The sequence below is a fragment of the Muntiacus reevesi genome, chromosome 2 (genome assembly GCF_963930625.1).
Source record: "Muntiacus reevesi chromosome 2, mMunRee1.1, whole genome shotgun sequence".
Taxonomy (NCBI): Eukaryota; Metazoa; Chordata; class Mammalia; order Artiodactyla; family Cervidae; genus Muntiacus; species Muntiacus reevesi.
This window is the reverse complement of record NC_089250.1, coordinates 15758093-15782851: the sequence shown is the minus strand read 5'-3', so window position 1 is coordinate 15782851 and position 24759 is coordinate 15758093. Positions and strand designations below refer to the sequence as shown.

The following is a 24759-nucleotide window of genomic DNA, read 5'->3' as shown; positions in this document are numbered from 1 at the left end:
CCTGGTGGGCTATGGTCCATGGGGTCACAAAGAGGCAGACACGACTGAGTGACTCATACACACAAAGACAAAGCTCCTAACATAGAGCCTGGTACACAGCATGGGCTGAAAGAAAGTTAGTCCTCTTACCAAGTCTCCCTTTCTCTCCAAGACTGTGGGTTGATGCAAACTATTTTAATGAAGTTAGTTACAAGACTGAGTGAATGAAGTTAAAATATAAAGTTGCAAATATAGCCTGACAAACATACTGCTCAGAGGAACACGGGGGAAAAGAGAGCAAAGAGTGTAAGAACTAGGCCAGGCACAGACATTTACTTGACTTAGAGAAAGGTCTTCTTGGCTAAAGTAGGACACGTGTATTCAAAAGCTAAAATGCACATAACCAGGTGTTGTAACAATAAAGCTTTGATCATTGTGTCAGAAGTCATTTTGAAAAATGCTGAATAAACTAAAATTTGCAGGCAAATTTTCCTAGTCAAGGATGAACTGTGGTTACTGACTCCTAAGCACCGGTTTACTGCCTACAGCCTAGTTTTCTGTGGGGGCTATTCTAGAAGGTGGGAGGGCCCTTCTTAGCAAAGTCCTCAGCTTCAGCCCATTCATTATACTGTCTTTGGATACTGTAAAAATATTAAAACACATTCTAGTTTTCTTCATTTGGGAAATATGTCAGTAAAGAGTTTAGAAATATGATCAATATTAGGGACATGCCCTATTTGTGATATTTTAACCCTTTTGACTTTGAGATACCTAATTTATATTTTTCAAATTATGGGACAATCAAGTATGTGGTGACAAAATTCTTCTGTACATTCTTTTGAAAACACTCTTGGTGTTGTGTGACAGTTTTTAAGATAGAAAAGTGATCTAGGGGTTTTACTTTGGTTACCTGATGCAAAGAGCCGACTCATTGGAAAAGACCCTGATGCTGGGAAAGATTGAAGGCAGGAGGTGAAGGGGACAAAAGAAGACAAGATGGTTGGATGTCGTCACCCACTCAATGGATAGGAGTTTGAGCAATCTCTGGGAGATGGTGATGCTGGGAAGCCTGGCATGCTGCAGTCCATGGGGTCACAAAGAGTCAGACATGACTGAGCGACCGAATAGCAACAAGAAGGGCTTTCAAAATTTCTCGAACGTTTCCAAAAAGTCCTGTCAGACCTCAGCAACTGGAGGGAAAGAGATGGCCCAACGTTTCTTGGAGTCAGAACGTCAGAGTTCCAACAATGACTTAGTAGCCCTTTGCCTTGTCAGTAAGGAAGAGACTCAGAGACGAGAATGGGCTGACAAGTTCATGTGTTCAACTAAAGTGTGTGCTCAAGCCATACACTGAGCTTACAGGAGCTCTTATAAGAGGAAGCAGGGGAAAAAAGGTACCAAGCCAGACAGAAGTACCGAGGTGCAGGGAAACAGCAACTGTTGAGACTCACCAAGAGATAGAGGAGCCCTGGGTGGGAAGACCAAGAGATCCAGAAGAGAGAAACAATTATCAAAGCGGGGTGAAAACATGGACAGAGAACAGATGGTAGCAGCAGAGGAGATACTTAAATTCCTTTCTACACAGAGCTCACAATGGGTAACTCCAATATCCAGAAGCTTCCACCTGGACAGACATTTCCAGCCTCTGTTTAAGAATGGTGCCTCCCTCCCCATCACCCTCACCTTAAAATGGAGGCAGTGACAGCCTCCAGATTGAACACATGAATGTTACCACTGCTAAGGGCGTAAACCACAAGCATTTCTGAAGGTGCGCTAACTATTTCAGGCCACTAGGGTGCTACTTCCCTCCCCAAAGGCACACTTCACTTAATGATCTCCATCTAGACCCCAAGAATTAATGTTCCCTCCTAGAAGTGTACCCTTTATTCCTTACGCCAGTGCTTATTGCTGTTTATAGGGTACTTCAAGATCCCCAAAGGCTACGGAAAAGTGAAATGCAATTGTAATTACAAGGGCAGTAACAGAAAAGTGGGGGGGTGGAGGGGGTGGTTAGAAAGAGCTCCTGAAATGCAAGGCTAAGAAACACTATTCCTCTGGGAGGCCAGCCACTCTGCCCAGAAGAGCCTGCGCTGCCTAGAAAGTGACCTCAGGGAGGAATCACGCGCCTGGAGAGAGGCGCGGCCGCCCCCTGCTCCTCCCTCCCTGCATCCCAGGCCAGCTGGTCCACCTGTCCGGGAGGCAGGCGGGGGCGCTGGGAGGAGCCCCATTGGCCACGGGGCACAGGGGCAGCGGGGCGGGTCTTTCTCACCCTCCTCCCTTCCCGTGAATAACCAGGACCCCCACCCCAACCCCTGCAGGCCTGGACTGCACGCCCCTGACCCCGCGCGCACGCCCTGCTGTCTGTACCTTTACTCTGGGGAGGGTTCTGACTCCGGTCCCGGAGGACGTTGATCTGGTAGACGGCTCCGTAAGGCTCAAAAAGTTCTTTCAGCTCCTTTTCTGACCAGGACCGGGGGATCTGTCCGACAAACATCTTAATGGCATCTGGGTCTGGTTGGTCTGAGTGATCCAAAGCGCCGTTCATCTTGTTGGCTGTGCCGTTACTGTCAAAAAGGGAAGCGGGAGCCAGAGTTAGGGCTGCAGAGCGAGGGACAGGAAGACAAAAAATCGGGGGTGGGTTGGGGGCGGGGAGGCGGAAGGAGGAGGAAGAGGAGCACGGGGCAAAGTGCCTAATGAGTCGTGGAAATGTGATGAACTAAAACAAAGCACAGGCACCATTAGGTTGCTCCTCGGCGGCCGCGGCGCCGGCGCTCACTGCAGGCTGCTGTTCGGCACCGCCGCCCGAGCCTGGGGCAGCGCCCCGCCGGCTGTCACCCGGGGCGTGGACATCTTGAAACCCGGCTCGGGAGGCAGCTGCAAGTTAAGTGCAGGTCTCGCTCCGCGCGGCTGCCATCAACGCATCCGCAGCGTTATCAGTCCCACACTGGCTCTCATGTGGAAAGAAAGGCAAGGGTGGATTTCTGCTGCCTTTCCCACCCCCCCCCCCCCATCCCTTTTGGGAGGTTTATGGAAGACAGGAGAGAGGTGGTAATAATAAAGTCACATGAAAAGAAAATGAAACACTTGGCAGTCCGTCAGATGACTAATGCAAGATGCTGGTGATGAATTTGCAGAGCGCGCGAGGCATCCATGTGTGCATCAAATTAGTACGTTGTTGCTGCTCAGAAGAGAAAGTGCTCCAGCAATGCGGCTGGGTGCACCCGATTGGCTGCCCACGCTGGAGAAAAGGGCCCTGGCGGGGAGGGGGGGCTCCTGTTTAAAAAGCACATTGTTTATGGGACCCGGGCACAAAGGCTTTAATTCAGAGAGGCAAAGGCATCTCAGAATTGCCTGCTTTGTGATAGGAGGGGGAAAAAAAAGCAGTCCCAGAAAGTTGAGTTCCCGCTAAAGGACACTGAATATTTCAAATCTTTCACACTCCATAAATTGCTCTCTGTATATCTGACATCCAGATGTTGCACTTGAGTTCTAAACAATCACACGTTTGGGAGAGAAAAGAGGAAAGTCTGCCTTTCCTTCTCCCAGCTTCAATAAATATTTGGGGCCGATACAAAGAGCAAAGACCATAAGCTTTTACAAATCAATCTTCCTTAATGCTGTTTTCCAAAACCCTCATTTGAAAGAGAGAATGCTTATTTAGAACCTGCAATTCTAGTCACCAACACGTAAAAGGATGATGAAGGCATTCATATTTTACTTGGATCCCCCCACCATTTAAGCTGCAGTAAATAATAAAGCAAAGCCACATACTCTTTTCATCTCCCCCCACCCCCACCCCCTCAATGCTCCCTAAAGCCACCTACTCTGCCAATGACAAGGCTGAATGCCCTGAGCAGCATTGATTTGCAGTACTAATCCTCAGTCTGTGAAAACATATAAAATGCACTTAAATTCAGCAAACACAGAACCTACAGAGCCATGTTCATGACTGCTCCCCAACCCCAGCCCCTAGCCCAGGAGGCAGAAAGGTCAAGAAATGGCCACATGGACTAAAGCTTCACTGAAAATGGTCTCTTCACTGTAGCCTAGGGTAAGAGTGAGAAGGTTTTCAAAGATCTTAAGTAGGTTTCTTTATTTCAGTAAAAAACCCTCAGAGCACCTTAAATTTGCTGCAAAACTAGGCTAGTTCTGAGCCCTTGGGGGAGAAAAAAAGACACTGATGGCTAACAAACAACTGCAGTAAAACTTATGGAAAGGAGAAATTCTGAATTCAATTTAATGCAGAGAGGAACACGATGGTAAACACTCTTCAACTAGGTCTTGGCTCCAATTTCTATTTCTCCTTATCCCCCAATTTACCACTCTATTTTTTTTTTTTTAATCCTTGAGATAAACAATCAGACTAACTTGAAAGCACTTTCAGAGCTTTCTCTAATCAACCTTATTGTTATTAAAAAAAATGTTCTACTGAATACAATATTGAGCACAAAACCTTCCTTCAACAATTTAGGTGTAATGTAACACTTGTTTATATTAGAGCTGGAGCGTTTATCTTCTTCCCATGCACCTCGACTGCTTTTCAAATTGCCCTCTGGGAATTCAATAAACACTTTTAACCCCACAGGGCTGACTCTGGCAAGGAGGAGGTGGCAGAGCCCCACGCAGAACAGAATGTAGTGCTCATAGCTCGTTGAGAGCTGAGAGTGTGGCAAGACTTATTTCTGGGACAGGAAGGGCCTGTGGTTACCGCTGTTGACAATCAGCTAGAATGAAAAGAGGAAGGCGTTGCCACACGTCCCAGCTAACAGAGAACGGAAGTTCAGAAAATGGGGCTCCTGCACCTCTTCTGAATAGAGTTAACGCAACAGACGGATCAGGCGGCAGCACACTGGTCCCCATACCTCAACTCAGAATTCTAGAGCAAGCGTTCTTTCATGGGTCTCCAAACGAGGGGCCATTCTACTTTCTCAAAAGAAGTACACACTCCCTGGGGTTCACAGGGAGGGACACTGTGAAGAGGGGCTTATGCTTCATCTTTTGGTCTTTATGTTGGTGAGTGTGTATTTAAAATCCCTTCCCCTCAGGCATCCTTCACAGATGCCTTTAGACCTCTTGTATCCTGATGCAGGCGGGACTTGGCACTTGGGGTCTGAATCCTGGCACTATCATTTCCTAACTGTGCTGCTCTGGGCCTCAGACTCTTCATCTGTAAGATGGGAACAACAGACTTCACCTCTGTTGAGTCATGTGCTAACTACAGGATGTGGGCCCAAGTTACAAGTGTCTAATAGGTGTCAGCTGTTGCCACTGTTAATCTTTTCTGTGCACCTGTGATGCATTAGAAATGACTGACCACCATGAGTCTGTTACTTTTCTATCCAAAGTTTTTCATACTGTGGACTCAAACACAACTCATATCCGAAGTAATAATAACAGGCATCTTTCAGTGAGCAATTCTAGGTCAGAGACCATGCTAGGTGCTTTACATGTATTATCTAATCCTTTTACCATTTCTATGAGAAATTTTTCAGATGCAGATATCTAAGAAATAATTTCCTTTTCTAACATTACCAGTTTATACATTGTAGAAGTAGAATTTGAACCTAGGCCCAATGGGCTCAAAGCACAGAGTATTTTTAAACCATCATGTGGCCAAGTACTGTATAAGGTCTGCTTTGGGCTGTGAGTGAACAGCTTGTGGAAAATCTATGAGAAGAGAAGGCCAAGAGCAAGACCTACCGGTTCCCTGGAATCACGCTGCCAGACAAAAGGCAGCACTAACAACACATGCACACATCTTCCCTCTTTTGGTGTCTGAGAATCAGGGTGCAAAGCATGGAACTTAAGATTATATTAAGACTATATTATAACCCATACTTTCTCCATGATCATACAAAGCGTCTCCAAGTCTGGAGACTGCCTCCCTTTCTATTCCCACAGGATCCCAAGAATGAGCACCTCTCCTCCATACCTGAATCCTTCCCAACTACCTGCCCAATTTGCAAACAAATGTTCCAAAGGTCTGCATCAAATGCTAAGAGCATGACTATCCAATAACTGAGTCCAACAATGTCTAGCTGTTACACAAACTCACAGCAAAGGCACATCTTCCTGATCGAAGCATCAGTGGTCCTATCCCATCGATGACCCCTGTGTTGCTGAAACTCATGCTCTGGATCCCGATGGTATGTTATCAGGAGCCTGGGTAACTTAGTTCTAACACACGAGTTCCTCCTCCTTTGGACTTCTAACTTTCTTCCCGGCTGATATTTATCTCTATAGGAGACTGACTGGCTTCTTTTGTCCTCATGGGGCTATAAGCGCTGATACTTCTAAGGAAGCCAGAAATCATGTGTGCGACAGTTAAACCTTTTGGGGTACTTGCCAGAGGCCACAGGGAAATCAATTCGATCTACAAAGAAGGGTAATTATGGGAACAGATACCCCAACTCTCACTAAGACTCTCAGTAGCACCTTCTATTTATTGCAATCTGATCTCTGACTTAGGAAATTAGACTAGCTCCCTTCCCGCCCTCCCTAGTGATCCTCGGCCCCCACCACAGGGCAGGAATGAGACGAAAATTCAAAGATTTATTGACAGCCTACTCTTTGCCAATCAACTTTTCCAGGTATAGGACACAAGAACACCACAACAGCTCCACAAAGATGAAATTATTATCCTTGTTTTGGAAGTGAAGCAACTGAGAGTCATAGAGGTAAAGTGACTTTTCCAACATCACACCCTTAAGAAGAGGTGTCTGCAGAATCTGAACGAAGTACACAGAATCCGGACACAGTAACAAAGGCCAACACTTACTGCTTAATAGTCCACGAACTGGGTTTCTTGAGGGTGATGTTTCCTGTGGACTCAGTGGCCGCTGGCAGGCCTGAGATACAAGCCCATACATCTCTGCTACCTACAAACTACGATACTATCCTGGGTGTCAATTCTACTTTTGCTCTTGGCAAAGGGCCACATAAGGTTCCTCCAGGCCAGAAGCCACATGGAATCGGACCGTGAGTTGGAGGAAAGCACTAAGTCAGCAGGCACTGGTGGTATTGATCTCAGAGTCAAGATGAAAATATGATGATGTTGGGGGGAAAAATATAGTGCTTACTCTTTGCTTTGAGTGCTGGCACCAACCTACTTCCCTACTCTATTTTCAAGTAGAGAGAACTAGATCAACAGAAGATATGCAAATCTTCTGAGGTTCCTCTAAGTAGCAAAACATTACAGAAATTATAATCACTGATTCAATGCATTCTTATTATTGTTATTAACTACAGGATGTAAGCTTTTATGAAGCCCAGGGAATGCAGGCTCTTTTGGAGAATGCAAACAAAATAAATGGTATTTCTATTATTTTATCTTGTTCCTTGGACAGCAACTTTCTGTATTATATCTCCTTTATCTATAGAAAAGAAAGAATAACAAACTTAAAAAATGGGTATGAGAAATCCCAAGTGGCTAAAAATAATTTTATAAAAGTTGAAAAAAAGGAGATAAAATGCCACTGTCAGAAGATATACCAACCCGAAAACAACACAAAAGGATGACTTGTGTTGGAAAAATTTTGGATAAAATTAGCTAATCTCTTTGGTTTTGTTGTTTAGTCACTGTCATGTTTAACTCTTTTGTGACCCCATGGACTGTTGCCCACCAAGCTCCTCTGTCCATGGGATTTCCCAGGCAAAAATACTGCAGTGGGTTGCCACTTCCTTCTCCAGGGGATCTTACCAACCCAGGGATGGAACTTGGATCTCCTGCTTGGTAGGCAGATTCTTAACCACTGATCCACGTGGGAAGCCCAATCTCTTTGGTAGTCAGTAATAGTTTTATTACTCCATACCTTTTTATCCATCTTACTTTTTTTTGTTCCTTGGGACTTCCTGTATCAATGCTGCCAACTGTGTGCAATGATGGGAATGGAGCCTACAGAATCCAATATGGTAATCACGGGTTACATGAGGCTACTACACACTTGAAGTTACTGCAACTGAGAAAACAAATTTCAAAATTTTACTTTAATGAACTTAAATAGATCTAAATGTAAATGGTTTATTTTTTAAAGACAAATAGAGAGTTGAGATTCACCAAAACATTTCATCAGGAAGTTGTTTCAGGTAAACAGAAATGAGGGGCCAGGAATATGACAACAATGCTTGAGTCACCCAGAAGTTATTAAGTCAGTTGGCAGTGGAATGGCCAGCCTGGGTTCTTGTCTTGGCTCAGCATTAAATTAACGGTGAGATCCCAAGGTAATCGTGTAACCACTCAGTTTCCTTATGTGTAAAACAAAGAGGCACCACGGTCCCCATATGGCTCTTTGTTTCTCTGATTCTGCAAGTGTCTGAGTGACTGGTGGCTCGGGGCTGTCACCAGAGCATCCTCTCTCTCAACTTGTGCCAGGTCTTCCTGGTATCCCAACTGCAGCCCCATCCTTGCAGTCAGTGGACAGGCTGCTCCTTTAAAGGGCCGAGGGACCACTTTTTAATATCCTCATACTTAAGTAACAGCCCATGAAGAAACAGGCTTTGTGTGGTGACTGCAGGAAACTGTCCAAGGCTGAGCTGTGTGAGGCACAAGCAGGAAGAACTTGGCAATGGGCCTGGGGCTTTCTGGCGGGCAACGGGATAGCGTGAAACTCGGTCACATTAGCAGCCTTCTACACTGTCCCTATTGCTGTGGCTTATTATTTAAGAACAGAATTCTCTCCTTGATGGATTGGCAACATGGTGCGTGGGGTACAGCATCAGTTCTTTCTCATGCCACTTTCTAGGGAACATATCAGAGACTGGTCCTGCACTAATATCATGACCCTCTGCTCTAAACCTAACCTCTCCGTTTGGGAAGAGGCATCAGCCGTCATCCAGCCTTGAGTTCTGTGAACTGCAGCTCCCTTTGAAAGCACACCACTTTGGGGTTACCATGAAGAACACCTCCATCTTCTGTGACTGCCTTTCAACAGAGCACCTCTGCCAGTGGACCAACACTGGTGCATCTCAATCAGGGAGATGCTGGACAGCTGGAAGATTCTGGTAGACCTAACAAAACTCTCTGGGTATCAGTTTTCTCAGCATCGGACAATGAAACCAAGGCTGTTCCCATATTTACTTGGAAGGCACTGATATCATCTCTCCCGTGCAGCTGAAGCTTTGTGAGTCTCATGTCCACCAGTTACAGAACGGGGCCCCACATCGGCCTCTCCAGTAACAGGATGGGGCCCTCAGTTTTGGACGTGAGACTTCTGCAGACAGGATTGGTGAATTTACAGAAGATCAAATGGATCAAATAATACCCAGAATCGTCGACGAAGGCAAAGCCTTTCTTCAAATTGTAAATAAATCAGTTTGTGCTCCTCTGAAGAAAAGTCCAAGTTTCTTACAAGTATAACCACATGTACAATGTTCACCCCTGGGCTTTGACAAAATTTGAAAAGAAACAGAATTTATTAGGAGTGGACAGGACACTGATTTCATTCACAGGGAAGGCACGTACTTGTGACGGGTGCTCCACTGGACGGCTGGAGTGAGTGCAGGACTGCATGTGGATGCAGATCTAAAAACTATACATTCAATTACTAGGATGAAGTGCAATCCTGACTGGCAGGAAACCATCCTGGCAGAAAACTGCACAACATGGGCATGTGGACTCACCAAGGAAAAGGGAGACCTTACTAGCTTATCGCAACTAGGCTGCTGGTAAAAAGCAGAAAGCTGGAAAAGCCCCACAAAGAAGCAAATGTGGCAACATCCAGGGGGTCCCTGGAGTCTGAACACACGACCGCCCTCGCTGGGAAGGCCGTCAGGTATCAGCGCTGGACAGTCCTGGCCCAGGGAGCTCACTTCCCTCAGGGATTTATCAGAAAGAGTTCTGTGGACTGCACAGCAGAAGGCATTTGTACAGGGAGAGTTTGTAGATGAACCTTTAGAAATGGCAACAGGGAAATAATCATCACGCAGAAGATTTATATCGGGCTTCACCTTTTCCAAGTGCTGCTGGAGCTCACATTAATTAATCCTCCCTCTCCAGGGGCGGAGGTCAATGTTCCAGATGAACCAACAGATGAGAGGGAGGGGGTGCGGTGGCTTGGGCCGCTCACGCCTTCTGGGTACCCTTCCAGGCTGATTCACCTGCCCATGGCTAGATGCTGAGAAAGCCACCTGTGAGTACGGGCAACTGCGTGCAAGTGGCCCTTCTGGATGACGGAGAAGACATTGGCTTGGCCCCACATCAATTAACTGAAACACGAGTCATTACGAAATGAAGACAAGAGGTGGGGGACAACTCAATACTGGTCTGAATTTCCCAGACCGAACACCAATTTTTACGTACAACGTCTCCCATATTCACATTCTGGCAGCGAATGATGGAAAACATGGGCTGTATTATGTGGATAGTGACAACACAGAATAGACCCAGGGCCTGGTACCTGAACCTGGGATTCAGGGACTGTGCTTTCCAAGGCAAGTAACTCCTGCTTCCACCACTGGCTACAATATTTCGCCTCGACTGACTTGTGTGAGAGAAAGAATGCCATCAGGGCAGGTTTACTACACCCTCCATCCACTGAAGAAATACTGGTGGGAGAAGTGGAGGGTTCAACCTCGGTGGGATTTTGCCCCCTTCCCCTCTGCTGAGAATTATTCACACACAAAGCCCTTTTCTTCCCTTTTATTACATAGGTGTTGACATACAGAGGTGCCGGGTAGGTCAGAAACGGTGCTTGGTCTGGAGAGAGAATGGAAACGTGTAACTTATGCCTTTAAGCCACCAGTAGCCACTGAGAAGAATCAGCCATATGTACAATACAGAATCAAGCCACAGAGCCTGAGGCCCAGAGGAGAGTGGTACATAAGGGTTCACGGTCAGCCAGCCACAGGGACTCATCTGGCCATGGGGCCTGGCATTCAGCATCGTGACCACATTCCATCCTCGTGGTCCAGTTTGCCAGGGGAGCCTGCAATAATGAGAGCCACAGCGTGACAAGCTGTACTGTTCCCTGAGTTGGCAATGAGATGGAAAGAAAACCGCCGCAGCAAGGAAGCTGGGCCTGGAGAGAACGTGGTTCAGGGGCCCCCTCCCCTCCCCCTGCATCTGGGACTAGGGACTGGAGCCTGGAGATGGTGCCAGGCGGACCCACAACTGGATGGCCATCACCTGCTCTGCTGACCCACAGCTGGGGCGGACGGTCCAGGGTCCCACCTCTGCTCCAAGGAACTGGGAGTCTGTTCTGTCCACGAGGCCCTTCCAGCTCCACTCTTCAGTCTGGCCTAACTCCTCTGGGGTCACCCGTCCAGCCGTCCTGTCGCTCACTATCACTCTCCCTGGGCTCGTCCGTTCAACCCTGCCATCTGGCCCTCTCCAGCGACAGTCAGCAGAAGGGCCGGCACCACCTTGAGCTCAGGGCCTCTCCAAATAACCTCTTCCCATCTTCCTTTCCTCCAGCTGGGTTTCACATTCAACTTCCCTGTTTTCCTACTGCCTCAATCTGCCTCCTGCCCCCCCCCAAGTCTGAGACCAGGAATAGTGTCTCAGAACATGCATGTGACACAGGGTGACCGCCAGCCCAAACCTGCCCATTCTCTGACTGTCCAACCTACGGAAACCATCACTGACTGAGCCCCCAGGCAGGCACAGTGAGACTCCTGATGACACGGATGTCTTAATCATTCCCTCAGTATACAACCTTGAAGTGACCAGCTATTCAGGCCTTATTCAACGTGCAGGGGATAAAACACTGACTCAGATCAGGTGCAACTGCCTTTATGGAGCTTCTAGTCTAGAGCAGGGCGTAAAACAAGTTAACTAAGTAAATCTTCTAAGCAAGCATTTCAGTGAAGAAAAAGCAGGAACGGGAGATGGAGAGGGCTGGGTGCCAGGGAGCAGCTCTAAATAAAAGTGCTCAGAGAAGGCCAGCACAGAGCCCTCATTCAGTCTCAGTACAACGGGTATCTTTTGAATGAACAGATTCAATACAGCGAGAAGTCTTAAAAGTTGTCGGCATTAAATCACACACTACACAATTCATCACCACCGTCATCAAGAACCATGTTATCCCATCTGGAACTGCTGTACTGAATCTGGGGGTCACTACACCTATTACCACTGAGTTGCGAGTCAGGCCTGTTTTCCTCAAAGTGCCCGCCAGGTGCACTTGTCCTGGTGCAGCCACTGACCTAATTCTCACTACTCTGATGATAAAATCGTTTCAAAACCGTTCAGGGGGCTCTCCTACTCTGGACTAAAGGACAAAGATTTCACTGACCTTTGAGTTTCCCTGGCACTCAGAACTCTATCTATCCTTCCGTTAAATATTGATCATCTGTCCATTCATTATTCATTTCACCATTTATCAATGGCAAAATTTAATCTCAGGCTCCTCTTTCCTCAACCTGCTTCTGGACTACCTTCCTTGGTCATAAACGATGTGTGATCAAGGAATGCAACTTAATTCCTGAATGCCTGCCTCAGGGATACAGCCAGCAGTAGAAACTGTAGGATCAACATGGAGATCAGCGATGCTGCTTTTCCTTCCACTGATCTGGAAAATCAAAAGCTGACGGTTAATAAGAACTAATTACGTCATACTAATGACTGTAGTTTAGATCAGAAAACAGAATCCATTTGTGTATCTCTGTGCATTTGCCATTTATGACGTTCAGATGTATTTTTTTCTGATGATGCCTTCAACTCACATGATTGTGAAATGTCAAAAACAGAATACTGAAAAACACAAACCAATCAACCCTAGGACATCAGGACTTCCCTGGGAGACTTCACGCTTCCATTGCTTGGGTTCGAGCCCTAGTCAGGAAAACTAAGAGCCCACAAGTTGTGCGGCACAAAAAGAAAAATAAAAGTTTATTTTTTTTTTAAAACAAAGAACATCAGAGCAGTCAAAAACATATTTCACAAAGTTTCCAGCCTGATGCCTGTGCCCCTTAAGCTCTCTGGGGAGCTTCCTAATCCATTCCTCAAAGATTTCCTGTTTTATGTTGGTAGGTAGCTGGGCTGACTTACATTCTCCAGGAGTTCCCAAGGACAGCTGCCCAGCAGAATAATTAATCTGCATAATGACTATCCTTGTCTCATCTAAAGGGTCACCTTATGCTCAATAAATTTTCTTTAAGAATGCAAGAAAATATATAATTTATTGTTAAGAAGAATTCCTTCACAAATAAGACAACAAAGAGAACTACTGCCCTCAAGGGTAAGCTTTCAACTCAACTACAAACTCAGCTGATCAGACTGACTCCCTCCCTGGGGGTTCTCTAGGAAGCTGAGATTTTACTTCTTCGTTCTAACAAGGCTGTGAGCATCAGAAGTCAAAATCTGTGGACCACCTAATTTGCGGTCGTCACATGCAGTGTCCTATTTTGCTGAGACGCTTTGGCTCTGGAAGGGGTTTAACTTTACATTTTCTGCTCGATTTTTACCTGCCTTTTTGGCTGGGAGAAGTGAGAGTCGTGGGTGGGGACTGAAGCAAAGATGAGTTGTTTCCCTTGTGGGAGGTGGTTTCTCCAAAGTAAATTGTTTGTTCCTGAATCAAGCAGCCAACTTTAACTGTTTCTCTTTAATATAATCACAAAACATGATGTTTGAGGTTTGAGAAGTGGAAAAGAGGGCCCATATGAGAGAGGGCTGTGACACCATTCACGAGACTAACCATGAATTTTCTGGCATCTTTCTATCCCAACATAAGAAAAGGCGATGAGAGGTTTTAGAGGGATCGCACTAAGTTCCTAGAGCGATCCAAAATACTTGCCTTTCTGATAGTCTGCTTAAAGCGATGGAAAAAGAATGTTGCCAAGTTTGTGTAATTACTTGAAGACGACCTCCAGAACTGTACGCATGTCAGCTCTTTGCGGACGGCTCCCTATGAGACAATCATGTTGGCATGTCATGCTGCAAAACTCCATTTCAAAAGACAAAGTCCAAGTGACATTCTACTTCGCTAGCTTTTAAAACTCTAAATCACATCTAAGATGAAATCAATACCGAACACCACATTCTGATTTGGAAATCTATAGGTCTTCTCTCTCTCTCCCCCCACATGTCATAAATTCCATTTACCATCTTAAATCACCAATTAAAATAGGCTTTGACATTTAATTTGCCTTTTTCTTTAAAAAAAAAAAAAAACCATCAGCTCTAAGCCCCTAAACAAATAAGAACAGAAAAAGGATTATGTGCAAAATTATAAAAGCTGTTATTCCATGAGGCTGAATATCATCATATCAAAATTTCCCATCGTTGATTTTTTTTAAAGCCATTTCTTCATTTTTTGACACTACATCTGGCACAATGAATACAGATGATCATTTGTTTATATATCTGTCTAACTGCCTTTCCCAAACACAGCCAGATGGAGTCTTTCAGAATCAAATTAATTTCAGATTAATTCACTCTGGACCCACTCCAGTTCCATGACTCCTTGCTTTGAGGCACCCACCAAACTGATGGGAAGTCGTGAATTGAAAAGAGCGCAGGTTCCTCAGTATTGAGGGGGGACACATGACCCAAGGCTGTGGTTGCTCCCCTTACCCAGCAAGTGATCGATTCGGGTACCGCAAGTTGCTGAGAGAAGGCCCGGCCAACATTTCAGAGACAAAAGCATCCAGCAAGAATTTCCTCTTCGATTTCAAAGAGTAACACGGTCAGTTTTATATCCACTATTCGTAACGCCTCAGGAGGATGCCAGTCAAAATAAGCGACCTAATTACTAACACAGGAACTAGGGAGGTCACAGTAAAACCTGCCGTCTATTCATAGCCAGGGTGGACACAGGACGCAGGAGTGAATTCTCAATGCCCCTGAGCACAGACTCTCTATCTTGAGCCGTAGGATGGAACCATCAACAGACGCAACCAGACTCTGCTCCCTGTCAATCTTGGCGGATGCCTTTATTATTGCACTTGTTTCAATTGCAATTTGGGTTTCCATGGATACACAACAGTTAGCTCCAGAAAATTATAAGATAAATGTCAGGCGGTGATAACGGTGTTAATGAAGCTTCGGTGACGAGCAGCTCGGCGCTTCAAATAATAAGCTTATTTCTATTAGCATATGTATAACCTGTCAGAAAACCTGGGGAAGAATATTAAAAATTAAATATCGATCTATCTACATTTAAGAGAGAGTGGGGAGAGACCCCTGTGGAGTGGCTTTAAGTTTGGTGGGTCAAGTTGAACAAGAATAAAAAAGATAAAGTAAGTACTGCTTTTCGGGGAAAATGAGGTACCAGTCACAGCCCACAATGATGCTTTAGCTGACGTCCAAAAATACCTTATTTCATCCAGGAATGAAGAGCATTTCTTCTTATAATGTGGTTAAAGCAATCCCTTTTGTTTCTGGAAGCTAACAGCTCAACTCACTAAGTTTAACCGTGAAAGACATGGGCTCCAGAGATATAAATGCTACATCCAACCTCATGGTGACTGGATAGAAGGCAAGCCTCCCCGCCCCCGACTCTAGGCTGCTGAAAAACTATAACTGGATTACTAGAATTCAGGATTCAGAACCACCCTTGTCTAGTCTACAGCCAAACATGAACGACCTGAAATTTTATGAGGAAGTATGTCAGATTAAAAAAAAAAAGACAACTTTGGATTTATGTAAGTTGGATGCATTCTGAAAACACAAGTTGATATAGTGAAATGGCAAACAGCAGCACAGTTTAAGGTTAACATTCTAACGGCAGAAAGCCAACAGGAACTAAAGAGCCTCTCAATGAGGGTGAAAGAGGAGAGTGAAAAAGCTGGCTTAAAACTTAACATGAAGAAAACTAAGATCATGACATCTGATCCCATTACTTCATAGGTGGGAAAACAGGGAAATATTGGAAATAGTGACAGATTTTCTTTTCCAGGGCTCCAAAATCAACTGCAGATGATGACTGCAGCCATGAAATTAAAAGATGCTTGTTCCTTGGAAGGAAAGCTATGACAAACCTAGAAAGTGCATTAAAAAACAGAGACATTACTTTGCCAACAAAGGTCCATATAGTCAAAGCTATGGTCTTCCCAGCAGTCATGTACAGATGTGAGAGTGGACTATAAAGAAGGCTGAGTGCCAAAGAATTTATGCTTTCATATTGTGGTGTTGGACAAGACTCTTGAGAGTCTCTTGAACTGCAGAGAGATCAAACCAGTCACTCCTAAAGGAAGTCAAACCTGAATATTCACTGGAAGGACTGATGCTGAAGCTCCAATACTTTGACCACCTGATGTGAAGAGCCAACTCATTGGAAAAGACCCTGATGCTGGGAAAGATTGAGGGCAGGAGGAAAAGAGGGTGACAGAGGATGAGATGGTTGAATGGCATCACCAACTCAATAGACATGAATCTCAGGAAAGTCTGGAAGACAGTGAAGGACAGGGAAATCTGGCATGCTGCAGTCCATGGGGTCACAAAGAGTTACACATGACTTAGTGACTGAACAACAACCATGAAAGAAATGGAAAGAAAATTACGTTTCCTTTTATTTGAAAAAGATGATTTAAGAACAAAAGTTTTATGTCTTCTTCATGGACAACCCTGAAGACCTTGAAAAGTTTAAAAGGTTGACAATTTTGCAAATCAGAGTCTTTACAGTACGATACACCCTTCTTCACAGTTCACACTCTCTGAATGATCCCTGCCACAGCACCCAATATTATTTCACTCCTTCCACCATATTTCCTCTTCACTGACTTAATCACTATTTATTGAGTGCCAGGCACTGTGCTCAGTATACCGCAATGAGTAACAGTCTCTGTTTCTTCCCCCAAATTCATACATTCAGCACACAGCACACTCCTTAAGCACTCCCCCTGCTCCACTCTTCAGGAGGAAAGTTAATGGGGTCAAACCCAGGCTCAAGGCTTATACTGGACCATGGTGCTAGGGTAGCAACTTTCAGTGCTGCTTTTGAAGAATCTACAAGTTCTTGTTTCCCCATAAAAGGTTTCTTTTTTCTCTTTGGAAAGCTCTCTTGTAACTTCATATGGATGGTGCCAAATGCACCAGGGCTGCCTCCCACTCCAAGGGGTGGGAGCCTCTCCCATCTCTGCAAGGTCCAGCAAGGCAGAGACACAAACGGCTCAAGCCAGATGCTCTGGTTTGGAGGAGAGAGGCGACGCTGATTTCCCTAAGAGCCTTCCTCCCTGACTGAATTCATCATGAGGACTGAAGAACCAGGGATTCCAATTAGGGTCTGGTCCAGAAGAAACAGCCTCAGGCCTCCTTTTGGTGAAGGCTTTAACTCACGAGGCACTGAGATCTTCCAGCTCTCCTGCAGCCAAGCTGGTTCTCAGAGCCAGAGTTCCCACACGATGGCTCGTGGCCACACACTGTCCCCTGGGCATAAGAAACGGAAATCTGCAGGAATGATAAACCTGATAGAGGATTCCAGAGTTTGAAAGCCTCTCGACCTCACTCCACTGTGAGGAATTAATGTATCCTTACCTCAAGGCACAATAATGCAAAACAAACCAAAAACTATCAACTACAACAACAGAAGTCTATAATATTATGATGAACGCTCATTCTCCTGGTTTCTTTTCCTGCTATCCCACCCATGCAAAGGATATGAAAGGAAAAAACCATTCAAGAGCACACAATGCCCAAGACACTAGCAACAGGATTCCTTAACAAGCCAAAGTAGTCCTCTGAATCCAGGGGATATATGGGAAGAGTCATGAGGTTTAAATTTAATAACTCAATGTGGATCCTGGGACTTGAGATTGAAACTTTTTGGTTGTAAATCAAGCACAATACTATGTTACTAAGAACTGGGTGAAGAAACATCTGTGGTCATGGAAACAGAAATTACAAACAGCATGCCTTTCTCTCATCAGTTAAAATACTCTCATCCTGTTAGGGTTCATGATTAGGGCTCCTCATTTACTCTTTCCATTGTTAAAACTTTTCAACACTTCACATCGCTCTTGCAAAGTCCTAGGTAGTCAAACAGAGAAGTTGAAACGTCACCTGCAATGGACATGAGTTTGAGCAAGCTCCAGGAGATGGTGAAGGACAGGGAAGCCTAGTGTGCTGTAGTCCATGGGGTTGCAAAGAGTCGGACATAACTGGGCGACTGAACAACAACAATGATTACTGTGGGTATTTTTTAATTGCTGAAATAATTACTGTTATCTTTAATAACAACAACGCGGAGCATATTACAGTAGTTCTTCAATTTTAAAACGACAGCTCTAAACTGGGGCAACCAAAATTACAACCATAATTTCCCAGAATTGACAATATTTGCTAAATAGACTCCTTGAGGAGGAGGAGGTTATACATGCGGGAAATGAATAGGAGATGATAATTCGAGTGTGGCACAGCTTTAAAAGTGACTTCAAAATTGAAAATCGAAAACAAATCGCTATGGAGGTTTTTGTTTTGTTTTCTTCTTCTTGTTGAACGTTAACAGGTCTGACTACATTTTGGCAGCTCAGCTTTAACTGATCTGGAGCCGACCATGATTGGAAAGGTGCTACAAGTATCTGTTAGATTCTAGGGTTGTATTATTATTTTTTTTAATAGACAATGGCATCAGTTCAGTTCAGTTGCTCAGTCGTGTCTGAGTCAACTCTTCACATGAGGTGGGCAAAGTATTGGAGTTTCAGCTTCAGCAAGACAATGGCATAAGGGCAATCAAATTCAATAAAGTGAAGAGGAATTCCCGTATCAATGGAGTCATTAAAACACAACCATGAAAGAAGCCTCTCCAACAATGCAGAATGGACAGTAAGTTCCTCCAGGACGTGGGTGGACAGGGTTCATGTTCATATGACAATGGACACAGTGGCTATGCTGGAAACACACGGAGCGAGGACCCGGGCCACAGCGACAACAGTGACAACCACAGAAGGCGTGATACCTAGGACCCTGCTTTAGCTCCAGGTTCACTTTCAAAATCACGATCTGTTGGTTGGTTTGTTTCTGAAAGATGGACTGAGGGAATGCACAACTACTGGGAAAGATGTGTTTCTTATGTTAGTGAAACTGACAATAAAACAGAAACACTACGGATTCTGAAACCCCAAAACACATCAAATGCAAAAAGATCCAGAAACATGACAAACTGCCACCCAGACGGCTCTGAAAATGATTTCCGCTCTCCTCCCTGAACCATGTGGTACCAATTCTGGAAACCACATTTCCCCTGGGAAATAGAACTGTATAACATTTTGTGTGTCCATAATATTATGAATATACTGAATGGCAGAAAGGCAATCACAGTTTTGGAAATCAGCTGACCAGACAGTATACACCTGGGTGAATGAATACCTTAGGATGGAGGATATTCACATGGTGGTGGTGTTGGGGGAGCCAAGATGAGAAGGAAAGGTCCTAAGTACATACCTACAACTCTACATATGATCTGACATCAACCTGTTTTAGAGGCTTCCACACTGAGGTTTCATCAGCAACCCAAGCATCATGAAGTCAGGGGACAGCTTGGCAACGCTCCACCTCTGCACAAAAGGACCGTGAGTGCAGGGCAGCGAAGGAGCCCGGGGTAACAGGAGTGCCAGAGGTGTCCCGAAGCTACATAGAGAAAGCGCAAAGCCTCCATGTTCGTTTCAGACTCTGCATCTGGAAATCCCACCTCCTCTGGCCATCGGGCTCATCTTCATGTGTAATGTGTTTATACAAAGGACTTGTTCAGGGGGATTTTCACCTAGATGCCCCAAAACCTCCAGATCTGTGGGTTCAGCTGTGTGGGAAAGTCAAACTGTACCAGCTGATGAAGGCATAGGGCATCTCCTGAATATGCAGGTTAATAATTTAGATGTGGGTGGGAGGGACTGGAAATCAATAGAAGGTTCCCTCTGGCCAATGGGTCACTCAAGATAAATGGGTTCCAGATAGCGGTCAGCTCACCTGTGAACCTAGAATGATGAGATTTACTAAGTCAGTTTTTAATTCACTAACTGGTCATTATTGACAGGGTACTAGAGCTGTTTAGGGGGTTGTTTTTAAGACAACCGCTAACAATGAGGGCAACTGGCTTCATTGGCTGAAGGGAGAGAATGCCTTTTTTCCTCTTTTTAATTAACAATAACATTCAAAACCCTGACAGAGAATAATGGTGAAATAAATTATGGAATCACTTATGTATGAAACCATACATTATTAAAACTACTCTAAATGGGTCCTTAATCTAAATAAAGATGGCCATTTTAAGAAGCAAAGCATCTCAGAAATGAGAAAGGATAAAACGTTATTCTGACCCAAGATACCAAAGGTGTATTGTTTTGCCAACGGGCCAAGTATCAACCATCCTTGACTCTTATTAAGATCCATACAGGTCTCTTCTGCTGAGTCTTGGCTTCAATTATTCACAGCCCTATGTTTCAGTTGGTTAAGAGAGGATGAGGCAGCAGATAGGGCAAAACTCACCTCTTAAATTTACACTTTGCCTATCCTAACCAGTCAGCAAAAGCCACTCCATCTGTTCTATGCTGTGTACATGAGTTTTAGGACTACCTTTGGCAAAATCTGAATAAAGCATCAAGATATAGGCCTCTCTTAGTTACTAAAAATATTGACTTGGGGATGGTGGGAATACCTTTCACTCTATTAGTTTTAATACACGGGATCACAATGTACACTTAGGAAAAGCACAGAGTCCCTCAATAAACCACGCCACACCAGTTCCAGGCTCACTCCTACTTAATTTATGTAAATAAACAAGAACAGGTGTTTTTCTGGCAGCTCTGGGGGTGTTAAGCTCTTGTGCCCCTTTAATGTAAAACTGATCTGAATCTAACATCTGCATACTATTTCAAACAACATCAGGCCCATCGTCCTTCTGATGTGTGACTACTGATGGGAAAAGCAACCTCTTGGTTGCAAATACAACCACCTCCCCAGCTGGAGAAAGATACCTCCTCACTTGTGATACCTGGGCATGGTTCTGCATGGCATTTCTGCATGACACGGTCACCACACACGGTGGTCATATGTTAAAAAAAAAACAAATTTTCAAGTGATGCAGAATGAACTCTCCATTCTCCGCCTGGGAGACAAGGACAATCAGAGCAGTTTCCTCCTAACAAAGTCAGCAAACAGTGATTATATATGTTTCTATAACTTAAGAGTCTACACAATCTTAAGAGAAGTGGAAGAGAAAAGTACTCACTTGCATCTCTTGCCACGTGATTATAAAACACTGAGCTCAATTGTTCTAACAGGCTCACCCTACTTAATTAACAAAGACATCCTGGTTTGTATGCGTGGGGGCCACGCTCAAAAAAGGCTTATGAGGACAAGTTCTGCACAAGCATTTTATTTTTTAATGACTACAGAAGCTCTCGGGGCCCATCGTATTAAAAGAAACAGAAAAGGAGGGAAGTAGCACTGGTCCTTAATTACTCTTAACTCTGAAGCTAGGGGCTTCCCTGGTGGCCCAGTGGTAAAGAATCTGCCTGCAATGCAGGAGACCTGGGTTTGATCCCTGGGTTGGGAAGATCCCCTGGAGGAGGGAATGACTACTCACTCCAGTGTTCTTGCCTGGAAAATCCCACGGACAGAGGAGCCTAACGAGCTACAGTCCACGGGGTCACAAAGAGTTGGATACGACTGAGCAACTAACTCTTTCCCTTCTTCTGAAGCTAACAATTTCAAAACGGGAGCTCTTTAAACATTCAGCAACCAACTAAACTGCAACCTTTCTGACTTGGACAGACACTAGTTTTCTGTCGGGCCCACTACTGCCAGCACCATAATGATTTCTCACTAAGAGCTGGAAGACCACAGCAAATGAGAAGTCGTGATTCTTCTCCCGGAGGTTTCATCCTTCACAAAGGCAAGAACCTCAAAGTCCCAAGTGCTAGTTTCACTTGACTTCATCACCTCCTGTTCATCCCTATGTTACCATCCTACAGTATCTAAGTGATTACCTTGGTGTACATAAGGAATCTGCAGGTTGGGGGAGGAAAGGATGAAGAGGTGGATGGGGGGAGGGATGGGATAAACAACTAGAATACAATAATCTCTTAGTTCATGTGCGTGAATGCTCAGTCGTGTCTGACTCTTTGAGACCCCATGGACTATAGCCCACCAGGCTCCTCTGTCCATGGGATTCTCCAGGCAAGAATACTGGAGTGGGATGCCATGCCTTCCTCCAGGGGATCTTCCCGACCCAGGGACTGAACCTGTATCTTCTTCATCTCCTGCACTGGCAGGCAGATTCTTTATCACTGAGCCATCTGGGAAGCCTCTTAATTCAGGTGCTGACCTCAAATTCTAGTGACTCCTCGTAAATTTATTAAGGCACCATTCAATCCTGAATACCACTTTGCAAAGCTACATTTATCATTTTGGGTCCACCTTTTTCCTTCAAATAAACACATTCGGTCTGGTTTCTGACTTCATGTTTGGCTGCTGAACTGCCTTATTTTTTTCACCTAAGCCATGTCAGGGAAACCGGGACAAGATAACACTACATGGATCAACACACTGGGCTGTGGCTGTGGATCGTAAGAGAGAGATGAGCTATCACTGACATGGAGAATCAGGTGCCTCTGGCCTCAGGAGGAAAGAATCCTGAAAAGACCTCTTCAATGACAGGAAAGATTCCATCATTCAGGAACGATAAGAGCACAGCACGTGAGCACACTGCCGGCAGGGAATCAAGGAATGTGGTCCACAAAGTCAGACGTTCTTCTCCACTTCACTCTGTGTACCTTCCCTCGGCCAGCTAAGGAGATGCATTCGTGACCTGGGAGACACACAGGTCACACTGGGATAATAAAATGGAAAGGGAACACAAACCAAGATTTTTGTTTATAGATTGTAACAAAAATGTTTCCTCCCTATGAATGCATGGAAAACACTACTTGATAAGGTACTGTTATCTGAACCACTCATTCATTCATAATTGACTTTTACTGAGTGCCTTTAAAATACTACAAAACACCTCTAGGAAGTAAAAGCAATGGGAAAGATGGAGGGTTTAATGCGAGGCACATTCAAGTTCAAATCCCAGACCTACAGCCTTCTTGTTACATGATCCTGGGTAAGTCATCCAAGTCCCAAGCCCTTAAGCTGGAGAAGGAACACAACAAGGCCCATCCTTGTGCTGTTGTGAGGGTTAAATGAGCTGTTTTGAATGTTAAACTGCACATGGAAAGAATGGAAGTGCTTTCCCATGGTTCTTTAATTTTTAAGTAATGTCTGAGAAGTGGAAGAGTGCTTAAATAAGGAATAACTGTTTCTCATACAAGGTGGTGGTTGTTTTTCACTAAGTTGTATCTGATTTTTTGTGACCCCATGGACTGCAGCATGCCAACCTTTCCTGTCCTTCACCATCTTCCAGAGTTTGCTCAAACTCATGTTCATTGAGTCAGTAATACCATCCAACCATCTCATCCTCTGTCATTTCCTTCTCCTCCTGCCCACAATCTTTCCCAGCAACAGGGTCTTTTCCAATAGAGTTGGTTCTTTGCATCAGGTGGCCAAAGGATTGGAGCTTCGGCATCAGTCCTTCCAATGAATATTCAGGGTTAATTTCCTTTAGGATTGACTGGTTTGATCTCCTTGCTATCCAAGGGACTCTCAAGAGTCTTCTCCAGCATCACAATTTGAAAGCATCACTTTTCAGTGCTCAGCCTTCTTTATACAAGGTGAATAGCAGGATATAAAAGTCATGACACCCCAAGCACCACCCAGAAAGCTCTATACAACTTTAAACTAATATCGACAATGATGCTAAATGAAGAAAAATTAAACAACTTCCTGTACTCTACAGAGGCCTGTCTGGATCATCCACTTGGTTTAGCTGTGGTTATTCCACTTTCAGATTAAAGGGAGTTCACTGTTTACCAGCCTCTCTCTGTAGTCACCATGCATCTCCCCACAGCTCACTTCCTCTATTTCCACTTCCTCAGCATCTCCACCCTTCTCGAGTAACTGATTTGAGAATAGAGATTTCCCCAAGCAATTCTAGCCTTTAATATCTCCACCCCACCAATCGGTTCTGGGCGAACAACTCTACCTGATTCTCATATTAAATGTAATCACTCACCAGGCAATCGCGCTTCCGAACACGGGAGTCCTACGTGTAACCTGCCACTGTTTGCTTGGTCAGCAGAAAATGCCTCGTACCGCGGCTTAAGCGTCCTGATGCCCTCGCAAACCTATCTGAAGTGCAGCCAGCGCTTTCAGTGATACATAAAAGTATCTCTGCCTCACAGATGCTGGAGACTCATTTATGGACCAATTACAGGACTGGAGCGGCAGCGACGTTTCACATTTGTTCTGTTTTGTATTTTTAGCCCGGGCTTTTTTTTCCTTTCGTGGATTATGGTAAATACAACATTTGCTTCCAGAATGTGGGACTTGCTGGGATCAGAAAGGAAAGTGCCTGACAAGCAGATTACCTTGGGCTACTGCATTACGGGGATGCAGACAGTTAACGCTACGGGGCTGGATTTAGTCATTCTCAAGTTGTATTAAGCTGCCCTGGCTCCAACACAGAAACAAACAAGACAGCCTTGGTGTGTAGTGTATTTTCAGCTTCCTGGTCCTCCAATCAGCACATCCCTATGAAGGCTCCACGGGGAGGGAGGGCCAAGAAGCCTCTATGGGAAAAAAAAAATCTTTCCATGTTTCTTTAAATTTGTTCCTGAAGTTTCTTTCCTTTGTAAGTGGCTTGCTCAAGATCAAACTAACAAAGGAGTTGGGAGAGAAAGCAAAATAAGCATGATTCCACCGGAAAAGACACAGTGCCCATTTGTGGAGCTAAATAGTAAACATTCTGACACAGCATACCATGCTCTGTCCTGGGCAGACGGCACCCCGCAGCCATGCCGATTAACGCA

The 24759-nt window shown here is 44.8% G+C and overlaps 1 protein-coding gene across 7 annotated transcripts in view; it reads right to left on the bottom strand.

Annotated features, from left to right (window-relative positions):
• CELF2 (CUGBP Elav-like family member 2) overlaps nt 1–24759 on the bottom strand; it is a 545942-nt gene that overhangs the window by 158617 nt on the left and 362566 nt on the right. For 6 of the 7 annotated variants that reach the window (XM_065920970.1, XM_065920969.1, XM_065920972.1 and 3 more), the window contains one exon: nt 2347–2543. In XM_065920970.1, coding sequence (XP_065777042.1) covers nt 2347–2543 — 197 coding nt within the window. Of the gene's footprint in view, nt 1–2346; nt 2544–2715; nt 2809–24759 lie in introns of those variants that run through there. The other variant, XM_065920975.1, reaches the window with a different exon arrangement.